The 23,588-nt window shown below is 39.4% G+C and overlaps 1 protein-coding gene across 3 annotated transcripts; it reads left to right on the forward strand.

Annotated features, from left to right (window-relative positions):
- Window positions 1-5,354: 5,354 nt before the first annotated feature.
- Window positions 5,355-20,538, forward strand: LOC120103973. 3 transcript variants are annotated; one of them, XM_039114251.1, is made up of 11 exons: window positions 5,355-6,036; window positions 6,255-6,404; window positions 10,151-10,324; window positions 12,878-12,943; window positions 14,660-14,725; window positions 15,095-15,163; window positions 16,019-16,060; window positions 17,128-17,250; window positions 18,521-18,793; window positions 19,072-19,382; window positions 19,651-20,538. In XM_039114251.1, exons 1-11 carry the CDS (start codon window positions 5,481-5,483, stop codon window positions 20,260-20,262), a joined length of 2,442 nt encoding a protein of 813 aa, XP_038970179.1. In that variant the 5' UTR covers window positions 5,355-5,480; the 3' UTR covers window positions 20,263-20,538. The 3 variants fall into 3 exon arrangements, with proteins under 3 accessions (XP_038970179.1, XP_038970180.1, XP_038970181.1); XM_039114252.1 differs by lacking the exon at window positions 12,878-12,943; XM_039114253.1 differs by lacking the exons at window positions 10,151-10,324; window positions 12,878-12,943.
- The last annotated feature ends 3,050 nt before the right edge of the window (window positions 20,539-23,588 follow it).

Raw genomic sequence — 23,588 nt, forward strand, 5'->3', positions numbered from 1 at the left:
GCACTTCCACCTTCACTGTCTGGAGTTCACAATGTTTTTCATGTTTCCATGCTAAGAAAGTATATTCCAGATATGAGCCATGTGGTAGAAGTGGCTCCCTTGCAGCTTAGAGAAGATTTGACATATCCTGAGCAGCCTGTACGTGTGATTGATAGAAAAGAGCAAGTGTTTAGGAGGCACACGATTCCTTATGTTAAGATCCAGTGGAGCCATCACTCAGAACGAGAGGCCACGTGGGAGCTGGAGGACGAGATGAAGGAAAAATATCCGGACCTTTTTGCAAGCTAAGGTATGTTACGGCCAAGGGAAGATCGATCCGGTGTCAGGCGGCGGCGGCGACGCTTGAACCCAAGGAGATGGGTCTCAGAACAGGGGGTGGCCGCGAGGGGGATCCGGCGGTACTTGGTCGGGAGGGTACACCGGTCGGAGAGGAGGAGGAGGGAAGGAAGAAGAGGAGGAGGAGGAGGAGGAGCTCGGGATGCCCTAGGGGAAGGAGTAGATGGGGCTTTATAGCCCCATCGTAACGGTTCTCCGCCGCGAAAATTGCGGCGGTCAAGCGAGATCCACGGCCGATTCACGGCCGTGAATCGGCCGTGGATGGACTAGGAGGGGCTCCGCGGGGATCTCGCGGCGCCCTTGCCTTGTTTACCCCTCCGGAGGAGCCGGAGAGGATCGCCCACGGGATCCTCTGTTCCGGCTCCTTCCCCAAATGAATCGGGGCTGAAGTCGGCGAGGGCTGCCGACTTCAGCCCCGTGTCTCACATTCTTCCCCCCTAAAAAAAAATTTCGTCCTCGAAATTTAACATACCTTAGCTTGCAAAAAGGTCCCTAGCAGAATAGTGGATCCACTATAGTATGAGAATACTATAGTGGTCATAAATAATATAGGTCGGAGTGGGAGTATGAGCCACCCATATAACATCGGCTAATCAGCGGAAAGGTCTGTGCCTTAAATGGGTGGCTCAATAACCTCTTCTCACCGAGGCGCCTTTTGAAGGGCAAACCCGTGAGGGGTGGAATGGGTGGTTCCACCCGGGGCGCCGTCAGAGCGCGGACCCCCGGGAGCGGTCACGATCCCCGATCCCCAAAGCGGACAATACCTCGGTGAGGACGCGGTCGCTTTCCCTGCTCGGCTGGTGTGCGGGTTGTGCTGGTGACGGGGTGCAAATCCCGCATCAGATGGCGCTAGAAGGAGGGCCTGGCCCTCCGCCTATCCAGCAAGGAGCCGACCCGGGCACAGGACCTTCCCGCTGGGGGGGCTGTGTTACGGGGGGTTCCCCGAATTTAGTCCCACATCCGAAAGACTCGTTCCAGAGCCTGGGCATATGAGGCGGGTGTCTCCTAATCCTGCAGACGCGTTTTGGGTGGAAAACAAAACCGGGGAGGGGTGAAGGACGCTTGCGTGAAGCCCCAGAACTGGACAATATCTGGCAGGGGAGCCCCGTGTTCCCCCTCATGTGGCCCCCACGTGGGCACTAGGTGCCTCACCCGCCTCGCAGAGGCGGGGGCGTGACATTTGGTATCAGAGCCGAGGACGGCTCTTGTCCGATGGTGGGAAGGGTGTGAGGCCCAATAGTCCCACATCGGAAAGACTCGTTCCAGAGCCTGGGCATATGAGGCGGGTGTCTCCAAATCCTGTAGACGCGTTTTGGGTGGAAAATAAAACCGGGGAGGGGTGAAGGACGCTTGCGTGAAGCCCTAGAACCGGACAATATCTGGCAGGGGAGCCCCGTGTTCCCCCCTCATGTGGCCCCCACGTGGGCACTAGGTGCCTCACGTGCCTCGCAGAGGCGGAGGCGTGATATGCCTTCTGAACTATGCATCAAATTAAAGCTATTTCATCGCTTTCATTTTGGAACCACCTGTTGCACAAGTGTGATAGGACAAGGGTTCGGTCCAACCTGATGAAGTTCGGGTCCTCGCATCACACTTCAAGATGTATGAAAGCACGCTTTTGGATGTCCTATCATGTACATCGCAAGTGGGCCTCTTATCATGCATGATCCAAGGGCTCATGCTTTATTGGACCATTGATCATATGGTCCCATAAGTGCAGATTCACTTGCTTAAAGCGCTACCTATCCATTTCTTAAATAGTAAGTTATGCTTTGGAACATTCCTTCCAAAAAACAATAGAAGTACTAGCCGTGCGACACGCCGCTAGGTTTTTTCTAAAGCCGGAGAGTTTGTAGAGTGCCCTATTGAGGGCTAAGTATGGTGCTTACTTGTTGGGGGTGGAGCCCTGAGCCGAGCATCACTGCTCCTTCATATGGCGGGAGATATGCTCCTCTACCCGAATGGTGTTGCTGGTGATCAGGTGGATGATTGGTGATGAGCAGTCCATCGATGTCCTGAAGGATAGGTGGGTGGCGGAGCTACAGTTTTGTTGGATGCTAACGATGGTCGACTTGACTAGGTTGGCCAGGCTCAGAGTTAGCGACCTGACAGTCCCTAGCGGGGGTCGGTGGGATGAGGCTTTGATCAGGGAGGCCTTCGGGGCGCAGCTAGCTGAGAGGATTCTTGCCATCCCGATTCCTCAGGGTGTATAGGACAGGTTGGTGTGGGTGACGACAAAGTCGGCTAGGATGCGCTTGGCTGACATACAGGCGGTGATGGGGGGTGAGGTGGCTTGGCAGTGTGATGGTAGATGGATTTGGAGGTTGCGGTTCACCCCCCAGTGGCACTGTTCATCTGGAAGGTGGTCTGGGACTACCTACCGACTAGGAGCATGCCAGCTAGGAGGGGTCTCAGGATTTCTTCGATGTGTGGGGATTGCCCGAATTCAGTAGAGACAGTCAGTCATGCTTTGTTTGAGTGCCCTAGGGCAGCTCAGGTGTGGAGGAGGGCATCGCTTCCCCTTTCGAGGTCCAGTGTTGTGACGGGGGACTTTCTTTGGCTGGTTAGGGATGATGCACTGTAGGGTAGGATATTGCTGCTGTTTATTTAGCTTATCACATTTGGCTGGATAAAAATACTAGAGTCTTTGGGGACAGGAGGGCACTCCTGAGGTCCGTGGTAGAACGGGCCCTCTGCCACGCTATGGAGATTATCAAGTCTGCTAGGTCTGAGTCATCTGAGTTGGTTAGGGATATCTGGGGCCCCCTCTTCGCTACTACAATGTCTAGGTTTGCTCTTATCTCTTGGGAGCTCCCACCCCCTAGCCACTTTAAGGTGTATTTTGACGGGAACTTGCCCTCTGGGGGCGGGAGTGCGGGAGTGGCATTTATGATCAGAGACCATTGCTCCAGATTGATTGCTGTGGGAGGATGTTATTCTTTCGAGGATTCAGTATTTAGGGCGAAGCTCAGGGCTGCATGGGAGGAGCTCTTATATGCGAGACATGTACTTGATGCCAGCTGTATCATACTGGAGGAAGACTCAGTCGTGCTGATTGAGTGTTTACAAGAGGAGGGGCAGGGGGAGGGTGAGCACCCTCTCCTAGGAGATGTACAACGCATGTTAAGAGAGTGCCGTATTGCCCAGGTCAGACACATCTTTCGAAAGGCAAACCAAGTTGCGGATTGGGTTACTTCATTTGTTGCTCATCGCTCTGGAGATTTTCTGTGGACCCAACAGTCCTTTTTTCCTTCTAGTTTATATAGACTTCTTGATAGTGATGCAGCTGGCTGTGCTCATGCGAGAGCAATATGAGTAGCCGATGTACCAAAAAATAAATAAAATAAAAGTATAGTTTTGCTTTGGAATGACGAATCACTTGCATCACCACAAGCTTGGTAGCTTAAAGCGCTACTTGCCACCATTTTGCGTTATTCTATGTTGCTTTGAATTTTCCTTTATTAATCTTTTGCCCAAGAAAGATGTTCGTGGTAGATAAAGAACCTCCCAGCTTGTAGGAGGTTGCAGGCTCAAAAGCAACTTGTCGCGACGCATCCTAGATGGTCACATTAATGTGTTTAGTATTACATTTCGTTACGGAGAATGGAGTGCAGTATTGCATTTACCAAAAGGCGACGTATGTATAATTCCTTGCCAAAATTCAAGCATTCGGCGCCTCCACTTCCGGCTTACAACAGTTTAGTAAATGAGGGATGACGCAATGAGAGCTTGAACTTGACAAGTCAGAGTAGAGTTCAAGTGATAAAATTATGATTGGCTACCTTAAAATGTTGTCGTTTTTCTGACATTTTACGTCGCACTTGGTTGATTCCTCTCGCTGCTTGTCTCAGGGTTTTCCTCGTAGCATTGAGTTCAATGCAGGCACATTCTAACTGATGCGTAGCCCATGTTAAATTTTTTAATATTTTTTAATATTTTTTAATATTTTATGCTTTGGAACGTTCCTTCCAAAAACAAAAGTATTGTTTTGCTTTGGAATGACGAATCCCTTGCAAAAGGACTTCAAACTCACTATTTTATTGCCATTAACAGCTGCATCACCGACAAGCTCGGTAGCTTAAAGCGCTATTTGCCCCTATTTTGCATTCTTAATTCTATGTTGCTTTGAATTTTCCTTTATTAATCTTTTGCCAAAGAAAAATGCTCGTGGTAGATAAATAACCTCCCAGCTTGTAGGAGGTTGCATGTTCAAAAGCAACTTCTCGCGAAGCGTGACCAGCGACCTTTATCCTAGAGGACCACATTAAGGTGTTTGGAATTACATTTCATTCCGGAGAATGGAGTGCAGTATTGCATTCACCAAAAGGTGACGTATGTAACAGTCCTTGCCAAAATTCAAACATTCGGCGCCTCCACTTCCGGCTTACAACAGTTTAGTAAATGAGGGATGACGCAATGAGTGCTTGAACTTGACAAGTCAGAGTAGGGTTCAAGTGATAAACGTCGCGCTTGGTTGATTCCTCTCGCTGCTTGTATCAGGGTTTTCCTCGTAGCATTGAGTTCAATGCAGGCACATTCTAACTAATGCGTAGCCCATGTTAAATTTTTAATTTCTTGCAGCACTACAAAACACCAATGTTTTCGCCCACCAAGCATCGCAGATGGACTTGGAAATAAAGTTCCCACTGAATCGAAGCAGCAGCAAAATACCTTCCATGCTTTGCTTCTTCGATCAAAATACAGTGCTATTAAATTCTGGTAGCAGGGACTTGAAAATGACAGTAATTAACTAATGAATTAATCTTGATTATCTAAACAGAGTTCGAGTTGTACAGTAGGTTTTGTAGCAGGCTTTGAGCTTTGGGCCGCGTCTTATTGATGATAACGCAGACAACTCCCCTATGTTCTATTCTTATTTGATATTTGCTGGTCAGATACTGTATTAACATATCATTCCCCTACATACGGTACGTACACAACCTATAGCTCGGTGTAACTTGATGAAACTTTTTGCCTTCAAGAGCAAGCTCGCGGGTGCACAATTATAGGATCAGGCTTCAGGGGCCAGGGTAGTTTGATACTACTGCCCGTCCTATAAATAGGGCCCGGCAAGCATCGCCTATTAAATGTATTCAAGCTGCTGCAACGACCATCCCACACCACTAATCACTTAGAGATTCCCAATGAGTTCGTCAGAAATTCAAATCGATCCCCAAACGGAAGCCGAGAAGACGCAGGAAGCCGAGAAGACGCAAGAATTCGTGTTCAAGAGCGCCATGCGGGGCAAGTGGGACGATGTGAAGCGCGCCTACGCCCAGGACAAGGGGGTCCGCAAAAATAAGATGACCTGGGTTGGGGATACCTTGCTGCACTTGGCCGTATCGAGCGGCGAAGAGAGCAACGTGATGCTTCTCGTGAACTGCCTGAAAACAGAGGACCCCCGGGAGGTTCTGGCGATCCAGAACGAGAATGGTGACACGGCGCTCCACATCGCCGCCTCCCTTGGGATGGTAAAGGTGTGCTTGGAGATGGCTAGGTTGCACCCCAATATGGTGTTCGAGAAATACAACGGGTGGCAAGAGACGCCCCTCTTCACGGCTGTGCGCCACGGCCAGAAGGAAGCCTTCTTTGCCATGCAGTCTGTCGTGGATGAGAAATTAAAAATTAAGACAACCCCTGGTCTCAGGAGGGTACGTGGCGACACCGTCCTCCACGATGCCATTTTCACGGAGCGTTTTGGTAAGTACTACTTAATGGTAGATTTAATTAGCTGCTGTCAGACATATTGGAATATCCTCCCAAAATTACAAAGGACTATAGCGTTTGTGTTGGCGTTGATTAGGCCATGTCTTTTTTAAAGATCATAGTGGGTGCATGTGCAAAAATAACTAGCTCAGGATTGCCAACATTATTAAAGCCTTGTTCCTTATTTTGAGTCCTGCTCATGTGGTGCATAGATCTGGCCTTGGAGATCATAAACCGCCATTCATATTTGGTGGACTACGTGAACGAGAAGGGGGAGTCGCCTCTTCATGTCCTGGCCAAGAAGCCGTCAGCTTTCAAAAGTGGAACCCGTTTTAGCCTACTTGAGAGTGTAATCTACGATGGTAAGTCTCTCCCTCTCTCTATCTCTCTCTCTCTCTCTCGCGCGCGCGCGCGCGCGCGCGCGCGTATCTGTCCATCTGTACTTTCGAACCTCATCCAAAATTTTCAAAACCACAGATCCTGTATTACGGTATTGGATTTATTCCCGGAACATACTGCCAAATTGAACCTTGTTCTCTTTACGGTCGCTTTGATTACGAGATGGGATAGAATAAGTAAATGCTCGTTTTTCTCTATAGGCTTAGTATGTTTCAAGAAGTGAAAGTTGAAAGTTCATATATGTCCAACTTTGCCATTGTGGATAGCTACCATATCATCTATCTTGGAGACAACTAAATCTTATTTATTTCTGAAATACAACTCCATCTTTGAATGATATGCTAGCTATCGACAGTGGTATAGAACTCTATAGTGCAAAAATCGTGCACAAAGAAATCCTAATTCTCTCACAATAGGATGATGCGGTGAGGGCTGAACAGTCCTCTTGCGGCAAAACATGGTAGAGGATCCGAACTTGCAATGGAAGTATTATTTCTTCAACTTGTTTTAAATAGGAATCGCTAGTGTTTTCATCTCTTAGCATGGTTGCCGGGTGGGGAAGGCAAGCTTATATGTCAGTAGGCAAGTTTGGTGGATTGCAAGCTATACCAAGCTATGTGGTTAGCTCGGTCATATATGAACCGGCATCGGATGGTCATCGTTCTATCCATATGCATGGGTGGTTAATGTTTATCTGACTAGGCTATTAAGATCCTCTATAGCAATATTTTAAAACTTGGATATTCAACAAATCAAAATATAGACCAAAACACGGGTCGCCAGTTCAACTAATGGATTTACCAGCTTCAAGTCATGACATCATGGCAACATATAAATATTTAAATATTCGTTGCTTACATATAAGTACTAGATCAATATATCTGTTAGAACTCTCTAGCAATTTTCAGCACTTTTATTGTCAAATGATATCAAGGGTCGCAAAGAATTACCATTACTAATTATCAGAGCAATTATAAAATAATTATTAATAATGGCTTATCAAATCGATCATAAAATAATTATTGATAATTAATTATCAAAAAATTATAGTTATTGACAATAAATCATGTAATTACGTATATCTACATCATTTATAAAGATAGTGTAAAATATTTATTTTAGCTACTATAAATGTTTTTGCTATTTAAAGGTTGCATTAGCATCTTATTTGATGGGTGATAGTATGTGGGTCAAGTAGATTCGAGCTTCAAATCCGACCCATCTACTAACTCGTTTGGTATTGTTTGTGCTGGGGTGTTCTCACAAAAACTATATCAATCCGGTGGTTGATGTCTTGGAAGAGATGTGGAGAGAGAGAGAGGGTGGTGGTGGTTGGTGGAGAGGTGGATATAGAGGCGATAGTGGTAGGAAGGAGAGGGATATCAAGAACTTATCAGTGGTCTATGGTCCATCAGTAGAGATATGAAAGATGGAAAGGTTGGCAGTGGAAGAAGGCACGGATATAACAATCCTATATAGGTGGATAACACCAATATACCTTAAAAAATTGGTATTAAAAAAAAAACTATAATGATGGGCAGATGACTTCTTTCGTGAGGAATAAAATAAGTTCACAAGCAATGAAAAATTGGCGGGAGAAAATCGAGGAAAAGGAACAAGAAGAACCACCATGTCTAGTAGAAGACAAGCTTATCAAAGTTCTTATTAGAGATACAAGCCTATCAAAGTTTTTATTAGAGATACAAGCCAATCAAAGTTCTTACAATATATAGGTAGTTAGATCTTAAAAAGAACTGCCATGGGCTGCTAATAGTTTGCCTATCAAATCAAAGGTGTCATTTGGCGACCCAAACAAGAACACCGAGGTGATTTTAGATCACTTGTAATTATTTTCTCGGAATAATATCATCTTCGATGATTTAACATTATCATGTTTGGTATGCTATGTTCTAGTAATTAAACATTCATAGGTATCCTTGAGTAACATGTTTGGTATTCTATAAAAATCTATAATCGCTCACCATATAATACCCAAACTACCCCTGATCTATTCCATAAAAATATTAATATATTAATTATTAATATATTTCATAAAAATATATTTATTAGTCTTATAAATTAGTAATCTATATATATATATTAATTGTTATTATAGAATCAATATTTTTATTTATACTTGTAATATATTTTTCATACTAATAATTATTTGATTAAAAAATAAGGCAAATAGAAGTAATATATTAAATACTTTCATTATATAAATATAAGTACAATAATATATTTCTACTATAATTTAAAATTATCATTGAATAATAACATGAAAATAATATTATTAATAATATATTATAATATAATATGTATAATATTGATGTATTATATTAATGGTATACTGATATACCAATTTTTTTTTGCGGGACTAAAGGATATTTTTGTTAACTTTCAGCCTAAAATCACTGCTCTTGGGTGATCTTAAATTTTCGATCTCAAGGACATGTATCCCATCACCGAGTTAGGCGGTGATTTGAGGAGTGGGGGTAATTTACGATTATCGTCATGTAGGATCACCATGGTGCAACCAAATACAGTAATCTCATTACCTTCATCCACATCATTTTTGATCTTGGGATGATCACCTATACCAAACACCCCTTAAAGGGCCTCCAACGGTTAATAGATTGAATGCATATTAACACTTGCGGTTACTCAAAACCAAACCGATATAATATAGAATACTAACAAGTAAACTATATGGGTCATGGATGTGCATAGCTAGTTGCACTAAGCCAAGCCCTACAAGCACAGGTGCATCTCATATCTAACCTGAAAATCTCTGTGCCCTACTAGGCTCCCCTAGTTAGGGATGGTATAAATACAAGTAGACATGCATAAACAAATTTAATATAGGACTAAATAAAGGCCAATAAAGAGTACTTTCTAGTTCTCCAATATTTGAGCTCTTCCATTTAGATCTAATATCTTGCCAAATGACAAATACCAACTAAAAATCTTTTAAAAGTCATGAAAATCTAAAAAATATTTATAATTATTAAATAATTTGAATATATGCAATAATTTGATTTAGGACATACATACAAATATAGATATTATCAAAGAAAACTGGCTGATGGTAGATATTTAGAAAGTGAAGAGAAATCACAATATGGATCCCTCGATGCTGCCACCTTTCAAATTCCTAAAATTAAGAGGTCGTCCCAATACAAATCCCTCAATCCAAACCCTAATAGATCATAGTTCAAATGTGGACGATCCCAATATGTCCACTAAATAGATCATATAATATATATCTAGCTAAGGAATTTGGTCTTGCATCATATATGAAATTTATAGAATGACAAAAACCAATACATAAATTTACTATAATCGTTAAATTTATGTATTAGTTTTTTCTCAAAAAATAACACATAAATTTAATGATTACAATTAAAATAACTTAATTTTTTGATAGCACATGGATTGTTAATTTGCAAAATGGTGAAAGTCAAAAATATATTTGATTTCTCTATTTAAAATATCAAAACTATAGTTCTTGTGATTTAAAAAATGTAGAGCAACTATGGTGGCGAACCTTAAAGTACCAACGATACACAAGCTATCGATGGAAGTATATCTTTCACTAAGCTTTTAATTATTGCTTTATTTTTTTTATTTTAAAGCCTAAACCTCAGCTTGCAAAGTAGCATTTTTTTTATTGATGTTTTAAATTTCTTCCCTTTTCCTTGATGTGTAGATATATCAGTGGATCCACTCAAAGTTGAATATTCAAGTTATGAGAAGAAATTCAGCAAAAATGAAGGCAATGATAATGAAAAGGTTTTGCATGATGGAAATCACAAATTACCAGATAATTACCAAGCATGCTACAACATCTTTACTTTGCTAAAGCATGTCTTCACGAATATTGGTAGGTGCAAAAGGCTAAATAACACATAAATATTAGTACCATTCAATAATTGGTCCAATGTTGCTTTATTGAAAGCATTTGCAAAAAGGTCTTTTTTTTCTATAGAATTAGTTTCAATTGGTTTAAACAAATTTGGATGGACTTGTTTTTTCGACTATCTGTATTTATCCTTTTACATGTATGCACATATCATAAAGTTCTTTTTTTAGGTTATATTTGGATGCAAAGCAAAAATGGGGGAATAAGGAATAGCCATTGAGTTACTATAAATGGTATGAACATTATTCTGTAGGATAAGAAATTTCTGATATTTGATTGGAGAATTAAGGTTGGGGTGATATCCTGATCAATGGTCATGAAGTTGTTTAGTTGGCAGAATGAGTTGATCGGACGCATGGAGATCTATATATTTTGGACAGAATAGCTTATCTAGAAACAATTAGAAAATGGCTAAGCATGGACATTTTATCTCATGGAAACATGAAAAGCTGGCATAATATCTATTATGTTGAATACTATTGCTTCAACGTATTCTTTGCCAGCGAGTGTCATTACAAATAAAAATTTTCTATAGCTAGGGGACCAATGTGAATGTCAAAGATCCATACGAAGAATTATAAACCACAAAAAGAGACTCATGTAAGTGGAACAAAAGATCTAAAAACTCAAAATTATTAATTTTTTATTTTTTAAATAAATCATATATATGACACTCTGCTAGAAATAATAAACTACTTCAAGTGTAATAGGATGCACAATCACCGTATAGTATAGCATGTAACCATAATTTTTTTCCCAAAATATATAGAAACTCCACTTAGAAAAATGTCCTAACTTTACCTTGGAAACCAATAAATCTTTGAAATTTATGCACTCGTAACCTAGATCCATATGAGATCTTACTGTCATGTCTGAGAACAAGTCATTAAATCTAAGAATTCTTGAAGTAGAATCAAAATATCTCAATAAAACTTTAAATTTATAGATCACAAGATTGCAAAATAAGAGAAGATGGTGGATTTGACTTCTTGCTGAAGAAAAGCAAAGTGATGACGATGCTGATGAGGGAGGTGTTGAGGTAGGCACAAAAATGCCGTTATGGGAGAGGAAGAATGGGACGTCGAAGAGGTATAGAATCTGAAGCAGAGGATGTCAAGAGGTGTAGCTCGTGGGCTCAAAAATAGTATTGAAGAAGAGAACGATGAGGCCAAGAATGACAAAGAAGGTGCTTGCGTAGACGAAGTTGGGAGAATAGCCAATAGTGTGCCGTTCACGAAGGGTGTCCTACTCTCTTACTGTTAAGAGGCTTATGGTGCGGAGATTGGGAGGAAAAGAAGAGAGGGAGGAGAGATGGGAGGAGAGGGAGGAGCAATAAAGAGAAAGGGAATGGTGAAGCCATTTCCTTACCTCTCTATTCCTCCCGTATTAGGATAAAGATGACATACATTAAGGGCCACATGGTTATATATGAATACAGTAACATTTATAACACAAAAATAAGAGATAATAATAATGAGAGGTCAGTCAAGGATGCTTACAAGTAGTAGATATTTACATAGAACAACCATATACGATAATAGTCTCTTTTTTGGGAGAACTTAACACCAGGTCGTTTCTTTGGCCAGACTTTAACATGCAGTCCCTTGGCTATTGTTATTTAATTTTTAGTCCTGCACACACTTATATTCTTCCTGCACACAATTAAAAATTGTTCTTGCACATAGTCATATTCTTCCTACATATAGTTATATCCTCACAGCATACATGCAGTTGTGTATGCATTGGAGAATAAGTGTGTACAACCACTAGAGACTAAAAATTAAAAAAACTTTGAAACTTGAGATGAGTGTTAAAGTTCCCGTCAATAGGGACTAAAAGTAATACTCTAATCAATGGAAGGACCAGATATCAATTTACTATTTATTTTTTTGTGAAGAAAAATGAGACAAATTCCTAGTGAACTGGTAACCATGCCGTAGACCATATGTCTCCACTTGTATCTAAGGCACTTTTTGCACCTAAGCATCTAGGTCTATTCTCGATACCGAAAACAATAACAGTTTGTCATATCCACTTCATTGTAGTCACATTCTAAATCAAAATTCAGAAACCCTTTAAAATGCTATTACATAGATTTAATTATATCACTGCAAACTTCTAAAGAAATGCTACTTGATTTGCATATATGCACGTATGTCACATACACAAAACTTTTAAAGAATTGCATGTTACTACACCTGCATAAGCCCATAGAAAAGGGAGAAAGAGAAATCACGTAGGGCTTCATAGATATGAGAGAGTTTTCTTTTTCTTGGATTTCTAGAGTATATTAATGAAAGAAACCAGAATTAATGCCATTAAGGTAATCATAATTCACATCTTAATAAAAGAAGATTTTGTAGAACTTGCTTGAAAAGTAAATAATTCTTGTTTGAATTATTAAAACAATTCGTTTAAACATTTAATTATCCAAATGATATCCATCTATTAGAATTATCAAATGGTTTCTACTAATTAAGTTGAGATGATGAGTTCTCATTTTTTTTCTTGTAGCTCCCTGGACCAGTGGTGAAGATGACAAGTTCGAGCACACTGCAGACGTTGAAAACCAAATCTTAGGTAATACATACATGCATATATACATATACATACATATATGTATGTATTTCTCTATATGTGTGTATGTCTGTATGCGGGTATATACGTATATATGTATGTACATACATGCATACATACGTACAAACATATGAAATATGTGATGAAGGATTTTGAACCCTAACAAAAAAGTAAAATTGGTGATGGACTTGCATTGCTGGTTCCAAATAGTTGAAATAGACCTTGTTGGCTAAGTTGAACTTAATCTAACTATCTTCTTACTTAGGTCTCAACAGCATCACACACACACACACACATGCACACAAATGGTCAACAAAAAAATATCCTGAAACATGTCTCTACTTAATCTTTAAGAGAATATGGCATACATCACTTGTAAAATTATTCCTTTCATTAAATTAATCAAGAAGCATGAGGTCTTACGAAATAATCACGATTGCTATATTTTGTATCATCATCATAGGTGATTCATCATCTTTCATTTTGAGAAAAATGATTGTCATAGTAATAAACTAGGTGCTTCTGTAAGGGCAAAAATACAATAGGGATTGAACATTTGTTCCTCAACTTTTTTTAAGGGAAGGGGACATAATAGTTAATGCCCAAAGATACAGCATAATCAAGGGCCACATTGTTATATATATATGAATCGAATATCATTTATAACACAAAAATAATAGATAATAATAATGAGAGGTTAGTCAAGGATGCTTACAAGTAGTAGATATCTATATGGAACAACTATGTATGCTAGCAATCTGCCGAACCATTTTTTTGGGAAGGGGGCGAACTTAACACCCAGTCGTTTTTTTGACTGGACTTTTATATGAGATCCCTTGACCATGATCATTTAATTTTTAGTTTAGCAAGCACTTATATTCTCCATGCATATAGTTAAAAATTATTTCTGTACACAATTATATTCTCCTTGCAGACAATTATATTATCCCTGCATATACTTATGCAATTGTGTACATATTGCAAAATAAGTGTATACAACCACTAGGGGCCAGAAATTAAAGAAACTTTGAAACTTGAGATGGGTGCTAAAGTTTCTGTTAATAGGGACTTAAAGTTATAGTCTGATCAATGGAAGGACCGGCTATCAATTTCCTTATTCTTTTTTAGAAAGAAGAATGAGACAAATACCTAGTGATGTGGTAACTATGTCGTGGATTGTAGTCTCCACTTGTATCTAAAGCTACTTTTCACACCTCACCATCTAGGTCTGCTCTAGTTGCTAAAAAAACAACAATTTGTCATATCCATTTTATTATAGTCACACTCTAAATCAGAATTTAGAAACTCTTTAAAAAGTTATTGCATGGATTCAATTATATCACTACAAACTGCTATGGAATTTCTAGTTCATACGCACATATGCACATATGTCACGTACACAAAACTTCTAAGAATTTTTACCACACTTTCATAAGCCCAAAGAAAAAGGGGAAAGAGGAATCAAGTAGGGCTTCATAGATATCAGAGACAGTTTATTTTTCTTGGATTTCCAGAGTATATTAACAAAAAAACCCGGGAGTAATACCATTAAGGTAATCGTGATTCACATCTTAGTAAAATAAGATTTTGTAGAACTAGCTAGGAGAGTAAATAATTTTTGTTTGAATTATTAAAACAATTTCTTTAAATATTTAATTATCCAAATGATATAGATCAATTAAGTTGAAGTGATGAGTTCTCATTCTTTTTTCCTTGTAGCTCCTTGGACCAGTGGTGAGGATGATAAGTCCAAGCACATTACAGATGTTGAAATCCAAATGCCAGGTAAAACATACATACATATACATATATATATATACATACACATACACATTCATACATATATCTATGTATTTATGTATCTATGTACGTACATACATACGCATATATGTACGTATCTGTGTGTGTGTGTATGTATGTGTGTATGTATGTATGTATGTATGTATGTATGCATGCAAAAGTTCTTGTGATTCTTATGTTAGAAAAAGAATTAAGATCTTGTAGAACTAGTTAGGGAAGTAGATGATCCTTGTTTGGATTGTTGAAATAATTCCTTGAAATATTTAATTATCCAATTTATATAGATCAATTAGAACTATTGAACGGATTCCTACTAATTAAGTTGAAATGATGAATTCTCTTTTTTTCTTGCAGCACCTTTGACCAATGATGATGATGATGATAGGCCCAAGCATAGTATAGATGTTGTAATTGAAATCTCAGGTAATATATATATGTATTTTTGTGTGCGTATGTATGTATGTATTTGTCTATGAATGTATATATGTAGGTATGTAAAATATTTAGAGATTTTGGTAGCAAAGATTTATTGATTTCAAAAAAGAGTGAAAACAAAAGTGAGGAGTTCCAGAAGTTTTATGCAAATGCTATCTTCAATGTTAATTTCCATATGGTATTTTACTAATTTATGGAAAAACAAAAATACAAAAAATGAGGATGCCAAATAGATCCATAGTTGAACTGATGGCTCTTTTATCGTCTTTAAATTTGAAGAGGACGATAGAGGGAGGACCGGAGAGGATCTTTCTCCCCCCATAAAAAATGGGCATCACTTGTTTACTAAAATTATTCTTTACATTGACATTAGGTGTAGTCTTAATATTGGGTACCGCCATTCTTGCCATCATAAACCATTTCCAAAACAACCAACTCAAATATTTGATGCTTTCAGAATTATAACTTGACTCAATTGTTTTTGTTTTAAAAACCTTTCTCAGTAACATGGCCAATCATGTGGTAGATTGAATTTATTTATTTATTGTTATTTGAGGCGACATTATTCGGTCATTATTTTAAAACGTTGTCTTCATGAGCATTTGGTACCTCTTCTTAGGTAGGTAGTTGGTCATCTAGAATTGCGGCAAGTTTAGAGGAGCAAAGCGCAAGTCAAATTTATTATAAATATGTAATATTGTTTTCAACATTTTTGGCTACTTATTAGCTTCTAGTTTTTTATATTAAATATTTCTGTGATTATTCTCTTTCCCTTTATATAGTTTTTTCTTTGGATTTCCATAGCATTTCTGCAAAACTCACATGGTGAGTTCTCATTTTCAGATGCAGTTCGTAGCATGGGCACAAGGGATAAAAGAGACCCAGGTAAATTCATAATAGTAGATCAAGCAACAGATGGGTTATTTTGTTTTCCCATACATTTGTGGCTTCGTCTGTCGATGACTTGAACTTATGAACAAAGATGGCCTTTATTTAAAATCAATATGTCTTGAAGGATTTCAAACCCTAAAAAAATCAAAAGAAATTGGTGAAGGACTTTCATTGCTGGTTGCAAATATTTGAAACAGACCTCGCTGGCTAAGCTGAAGTTCCTCGGTATATCATCTTACTTTTGTCTCATGCCCCAACAACAGCATCACACACCCCCCACACGCAAACACACACAAATGGTCACCAAAAAATGTCTTGAAAAAAGTCCCCACTTATTCTTTAAGAGAATATGGCATACATAGTTTGTAAAATTACTCCTTTCATTAGGGTAAATAGGTAGCCTCATAAGGTCTTAGGAAATGATCATGTGGGAGAAGTCAATTCTTAAAGATGTTTTTATTTAGTTATAAGCTTTGTCTGAAAGGAAAAAATAGATGGGAAAGGAGCTCGAGCTAAGCTGAAACTTCTTCAATTTTCGTTCCATTCTGAGATTCTTCTGCCTTTTCTTTTTTGGCTGGTCAATTGCATCACTGTCTTCTTGCAAAAGATGTAACCCATCTTTCCTGGAGACTTCCCATAACACCAGGCACAAGTTGAAACTTTGAACTATGGGCTTCATCCTAGGCACCCAAATATATCCTTTAGATTGACTGCCCCATGATGCTTGGAGTGTCATACATTCTACTTATACTTTTTGAGACTGAGAACAATTGCTTGCAAGAGCATTGTTCGACAAAAAAGGTGGCCTTTAGGATGGACCAAAGACAAACAATACAGCTTATTGAGATAAAAAATTTTTCCCCATTTTTGAGAATCCATCTGTGTCGTGATGAGGGAGTTATGGCAATCGATATCATTGTTAAAACCTCTGGTGGAAGTATACGATGACAATAGTGGTTGAAATGATTGCCATCATACTATACATAGTAGATAGGGTTATTAATTCCACTACTCATTTGAAAAGTTGGGCTGATTGTGTTTTTCTTCATTGAGCTTGGCAGAGAACCGTGTAAAAGAGGGACAAAATGGCTCGCAAAATCGTCCAAGATATTCAAAAAATTGCTGCACATGCTTCAATTTCTCCAAACTTGTAGTGAAGTTTCTGCTATTTATCACCGGAATCGGTTCGTATTCTAGCTTGATTTTATGATTTTTTCTCCATTAGTCCTCTCATTATAAATGTTCTTTTTCTAATATATGAAATTGGGTAGTAAAAGATTATTGTTTGAGTTATGCCTTTTCTCTTCTATATAAAGGCTTTTAAGTCCTAGCATACAGCCTGCCTCATCCAAGTAGCACCATTAGCCTCTATGTTATATGCTTCGCTTTTAGTCTACCTCAAATCAATATGTCAGCAAGAACTTGAAGATCTCAAAACACTTTAACATGTTAGGAACCCCTAAGCATCTTTCAACTTTGGATGCTTCTCATGAGATATAGTCATTTTGGCCACTAGAGTGAACTAGAATAATAATCTTCACAGTATAAAAGAGTGGCATACTAGGGGTGGCCAATTTTGTGCACATAGAGAGCTCCCCTACCATGCGGCATAAAGGCATAGCACAAAACTAGACCTAGAGCATTTAATTAAGTAAATTGTAAAATTGAACTTTTCAAAAATCTAAATAACCCAAGCTTTTCAGAAGTTGGGCTCCTGACCAAAATAATTTTGAGTTCAGACTTTGTTTAATTATATAGATTGGAGCATGCAATATAACATCCAGCCTCTCAATTGTGACTGCTATTGATGAGGAGAAAACAAGATAGTATCCAATACCCTGCTATCTCATGTATTAGGTGAGGCTCTCCCAATCAACTCTGTCATGCAATACATATACTGTCGTCCTTGAGATATCAGACCTCTCATGTCTAACCCCAGACTAGAAAGGATTTGATTTCAAATAACTTTTGTAGCTTTCGAAATGGAGCATATATGACCACAGCCATTTAAGGAAACAAATGGGCCGGGTCTGGGAAAGGGCTTGAAAAGTTTTCACATGGCTAGACTGATAACCTGGCCCAAACAATTTAAAGTACTCTGTAGGCCAGTCCATTAGCATCTCTAATAACCATTGCAAGTTACTAGAATCAATTTTTTGAAAAGCAGAAAACCACAAGGAAAGTAGGGATACAAATTAGCCAAGGGATTCTAAAATTTTCAATAAGGCCTGTCTAAAATACGGCGCCGTAGCCAGCCCGAAAAAAAGAAGTTCATTAAAAAAACTCTAAATATAACAAGAAAAGACATCCTACTGGCTGAATCTCTCTAAGAGAAAATATCAATGGGCTGATTTTAATGCAGCAAGCTTGTTATTAGTGATATTTATACAATTATATTTACTACTTAAAAAACATTTGTGTGTTGTTAAACTTCATCAGTTACTGCAAATGTAGGGCTATGGAGGGGCCAGACAATAAAAAAGAAGAAGCAAACGAATGCACATGCATACCGGATCATGGAAGAACTTCTTCGCCGACACAAGTCATGGCATTATGCTAAAGACGGAACGCAGCGCGGCACGGCACAAGGAGAAAACATGACGCCAAATGTTAAAGAAGAACCAAGGGTGCTCAATTCTCAACAAATTCAAGATGAAATTCTCAAAAAACTTGAGAAATGTTGCTGCAAACAAGTTGAAGATGATTCAAAACAAGAACCAGATCGAGGTATCCCAAGCTTTATTCTGAAAGTTAATCGTTGTAGTTTTATTGGTCAACAAGTTCAAAGATGAGCAAACGAAGCTATGGCCTAGTGGATTCAAATCTTGATGGTGTTGTTTTTCAAATATTTGACCTAGATAATTTTGTTAAGTAGTGTTCGCACAGTCATACCCCTCTTTGAGTTGACAAAAATATTCAGTCAAATAGATGGCATCTATATGATGCATTCAAATATTTGGGAGCCTAACTTTTTCTTTCCCTCTATAAATTCAAATTTTTGGCAGCGACACCAATCCTAGTTGCAGCAAAAAAGGGCATCATAGAGATAGTGGAGAAAATTCTAGAGGAGACACCGGTGGCAGCACGTGACCTGGATCAAGATGAGAAGAACATAGTACTAATAGCAGCGGAGAACAGACAATCCCGAGTATATGAACTTATGACGAAGAGGGAATTAATGCGGGAGCTTGTGTTTGGCGCCGTAGACAAGGACGGCAATAGCGCGCTACATTTGGCTGCCAGGCTCGGCTCTCATAGGCCTTGGCCCATCCCTGTAGCAGCTCTTCAAATGCAATGGGAGATCAAGTGGTACAAGGTCTCACTCTCTTTCTCTCTCTCTCTCACTCTCTCTCTCTCTCTCATGCTCGCACGCACCACTGGATGGCTATAGTCCCTAAACCTCATTATGTGGAATATCATTTGTAGGGGTATGTTAAAGATAGTTAACAACTATAAATATCTTTCGATGAGATGCCACCTATCCATTCGATGAACACTCCCTGCTCATTGGATCAATGATATATATTTTGTTGCTATCTAGCTAATATAACGCCTGTTTGCATGTGTTGCTCCGGACATTTCAGTATGTGAAGAAATCTACGGGATCCCAGTTCTTCATGCATCACAATATGAAAGGCGAGACTGCACATGAAATCTTCACCAAAACTCACGAGACTCTAGTGAACGACGCCGGAAAGTGGATCAATGATACCTCACAGGCAGGCTCCGTGGTTGCCGTATTTATCGCGACGGTGGCCTTCGCCTCTACAACCACTGTGCCCGGAGGTGTCGACCAGAATTCAGGCTTCCCCATCTTTGAGGGCAAGAGTGCCTTCCAAGTGTTTGCCCTCTCTTCGCTCATAGCCCTCTTCTTCTCGATTACCTCCCTGGTAACGTTCCTCTCTATCCTTACCTCCCACCATCAAGAGCAACACTTCGAGAGGAAACTCCCTGTGAAGCTGATCCTCGGCCTCACCACCCTCTTTCTGTCCATTGTTGCAAACCTCGTCTCCTTCTGTGCCGGCGATTTCCTTGTTATTGAGCAGAAGCTAAAGTATGCGACATATCCAATATATGCAGCAGTTGGCCTGCTCGTATCATTATTTGCTCTGGCGCAGATCCCACTCTACATCGACCTCTTAAAGGCTAACTTCGGTGCGGTGCCACAGCACCCCCAGAAGTTGCAATCTCTCTAAATTATCCGGCGTGAGGGCATTTCTCATATTTGCTTCACTGAGTGTGGATTTTTTGGCTTGTGTTGTGACCTCTGCTAGATCCTTCATATCTTGTTTGCTTCTCTGCCGTAAGTGTGGGTTCTTCCGACCTCTTTGATGTTGTTTGTGGACATCATTCTGTGTGCTCGGATATTTTATATTTCCAGCATTTGATGTAGCGGTTTTCTTCTTGATCTGACCGTGTTTATGGTCTACTTGGTAGATTTTATATGCGCTTCTGGTAATATCCAACCCACAGTTTGCATCATTTAATTTTGAAGAGATGTTTGTGGTCTACTTGGTAGATTTTGTATGCACTTCGGGTGATATCGAACCCATAGTTTACATCATTTGATTTCAAAAGGAGTAATCCTTGTAGACATCCCCGAAATAACGAGTATAACCTTCCTTGTCTCGAGCGTTCTAGTTCGTGGTCAATCTTTTGTTGGATATGCCAATAGATGGAGCCAACTCTTGGAAACTCTAGTCAGGTTCGCCAAACAAGCCCGTAGGGAAGGTTTGGCCTTTAAGACACTAAAAGTGAATTTGGACAAAGGCAAGGGCTTGGATTTGTATGATGAGCTATCTAGGCCCAATTCTAAGCCTAGTTTTACAACTCTCAAGGCCGGGTTCAAACAGTTTGGCACTGACCCAGCTTTAGGAGAGCTGATCGCCTAGATCCATCCCAGCTCGTTGACACCAAATCATAGGTAGAAATTCCCTTCCATTTCATCAATGAGCATAGAATAACCCTAAACTTCTAGGACACTACCAAGATAGTGATTCTTGTATGAGAAATAGTTGATCTCTTCCCACGGGATAATTTTGGCCTCGTGAGAATCTCCTTCAGCAGGAGAAATGCACCCATATTATTGCATGTATGGTGTGATGTAACTAGAAAAATGTGGAAGGGGTGGTAAATTTGTAATTGCCTTGCAAATTCAAAATGTTTATATCTAAATATAGGATACCACAATTTTTCTAGAACCCTTGGGTGGGCTTGTTGTTTGTATAGTCCATAGCCATCTTACTATTTATTTTTGCATCTACTATATATGGATTTGGTTGCATCAGAGTTGGCATTCCAGTTTGCATCACCTAATCCTTTTTGGATGGAAGGGAAACTTACAAAAACTAATGCACTATGCATTACAAAAACTTACAAAAAATTGCATCACCTAATCCTTTTTGAATGTAAATTCTTTCAACTTTCAAGTGCTTGCCAACTTGGGCTACTGAAGTATCGTGCAATAGCTTAATTGTAAAATTTCAGGGCTAGTTCGATTTGCTGAGAAGTTTAGGCTCTCTACATTATGGAATACTTTAGTTGTGCTATGCTTCCTCCACTACTTTTCTTTAGTTTTATTTTAGGATAATAAGGAGTGGAGTTCGGCATGCAATCAAAATGATTAAATTTTTTAAACAATTTTTTGGTGTGGTGAGTTGGGAACATATGAAAACCTTCTTGTGTGGTTAAATAGACAAGGATTAGGAGCAAGGAAGATGGAGGGGATTTAAATGGGTTTAAGCACCGGACTGACTTCAAGTTCATGGAGATGGCGAGGAGAGGCCAGGGCGGTGGTTATATGGACCTAGAGATGACACTAGGTAGAGACCAGAAGTAAAAAGGCAAGACTGGGAGCACTACAAGTCAAGGACTAGCTAGATCGTGATAGAGAGGGCACTGAAGCAGGTGGTAATATAGGAGAGTAAGGAGAAGATAATAGAGAGGAGTAAAGAGGGCTCGAAAGAGAAGGTCCACCTGATCGAGTAGGAGTGCAAATGGGTTGGATTAGATCGGGTCATGAGTGACCTTGACTTGATTCGTTTTATTGTTTATGTCATAATGTTGGACCCAAATCCAACCCAATATAATATCGGGTTGGGTTCACGGCCAAATTTTTTAACCCAATGGGTCATTCAGATCGAGTTAGGTCCATGTATAAAAACAACATCCATTGAATCAAATACTTCTTTATCAAACAAAGTTGGAACACCAAATTGTTTTCTCTTCTCACCCTCTAAGCACCGATAGGTTTAAGTGCTTAATATCCCTCTCCCATCTTGGGTTAACAGGTATTCTAGGCTCAGATCAGGTCGTGTCGGCTAATAGGTTAAAAAATCTAAATTAGACCTTGATAACAATCGGGTTTGGTTGGGTCAAAACTTAATAACCCATCACTTCTAATTTAGATTGTGGAAGAAATTAGACCCTGATAAGAATTGGGTTGCCTCACTTTTAATTTACCCATCGTTTATTTCATGAGATTGTGGAAGAAATACAATCCTTAAACTTCACAGGAAGCATTTGTTCTAAAAGTAAAAGACAAAAGCTTAGCACGAAGCATAAACTTTGGAATATCATTACACAAGGTCCCTGAACACCCTTTTGTTGCCACTAGTAGTTAGATTTGAATTTAATAGTGGAATCAGACCATCAACCTTTAGGATTGGCTGGAAGTACTAGCTCCCTCCGATGCAAGTTATCTTGCTTCCAATTTAATTTTTTGCCTTTTTAAAAAGAAACATTATTTAGGAAAGATAAAGACAAGAACCTTATACCTTCTAAGAGGATGTCCTGCTTCCTTTGACTTTTATCATTTTTTTCAAAGGAACATTCTCTTGGATTTATAGCTCTTGAGAGGTTACTCTACTTCCAATTTGATTTTTATTTTTTTTCAAAGAAACATTCTCTTAGAAAGATAAGACAGTTACCTCGTACCTCCCGGGAGGTTCCACACAAAGCAACCCTCCGAAGGTTGGTACGAAGCTAATGTCATAAATTATGATATGCTGCATTAAGGCCCCTTTCTAGTGTAAAACTCTGCAAGGTATGCACTTCCCTTGCACTACTCTATCAATCAAATACCATAAATAGAGCGGCTGGAGGTGTAAATAAGCTGAGCCAGGCACAGATGTGGGCTAGTAGACTTGACTTGCTATAAGAAAGTGGCCAGCAAGCTCGAGCCAGAACGTTCAAGCTTGATTTGTTTATCATTTGAACCCATCAACCAAATTTTTTTTGAAATGAAATTATAATTTTGGGTATCTAGGCTCTGCTCATGCATGAGCCAAGCTGGAGAAGTTGTTCAAATTTAACTTGTTTCTTAACTAAATCGAGCTTAAACAGACCATGAGCAAATCAAGTTGGATTTGTTCACAAACAACTCGGTTAACTTGCAACTCTAACAGTTGCACAGGGTGCCTAAAGAAACTAGTGTATAGCGCTCAGAGAGGAGATGCGCTATGTGAGTTATTTTTGTAGTATTAGATAACTTTAAATTGCATTGATGCCGTGAATAACGATC

Source organism: Phoenix dactylifera, chromosome 16, assembly GCF_009389715.1.
Source record: "Phoenix dactylifera cultivar Barhee BC4 chromosome 16, palm_55x_up_171113_PBpolish2nd_filt_p, whole genome shotgun sequence".
NCBI classification, from domain to species: domain Eukaryota; kingdom Viridiplantae; phylum Streptophyta; class Magnoliopsida; order Arecales; family Arecaceae; genus Phoenix; species Phoenix dactylifera.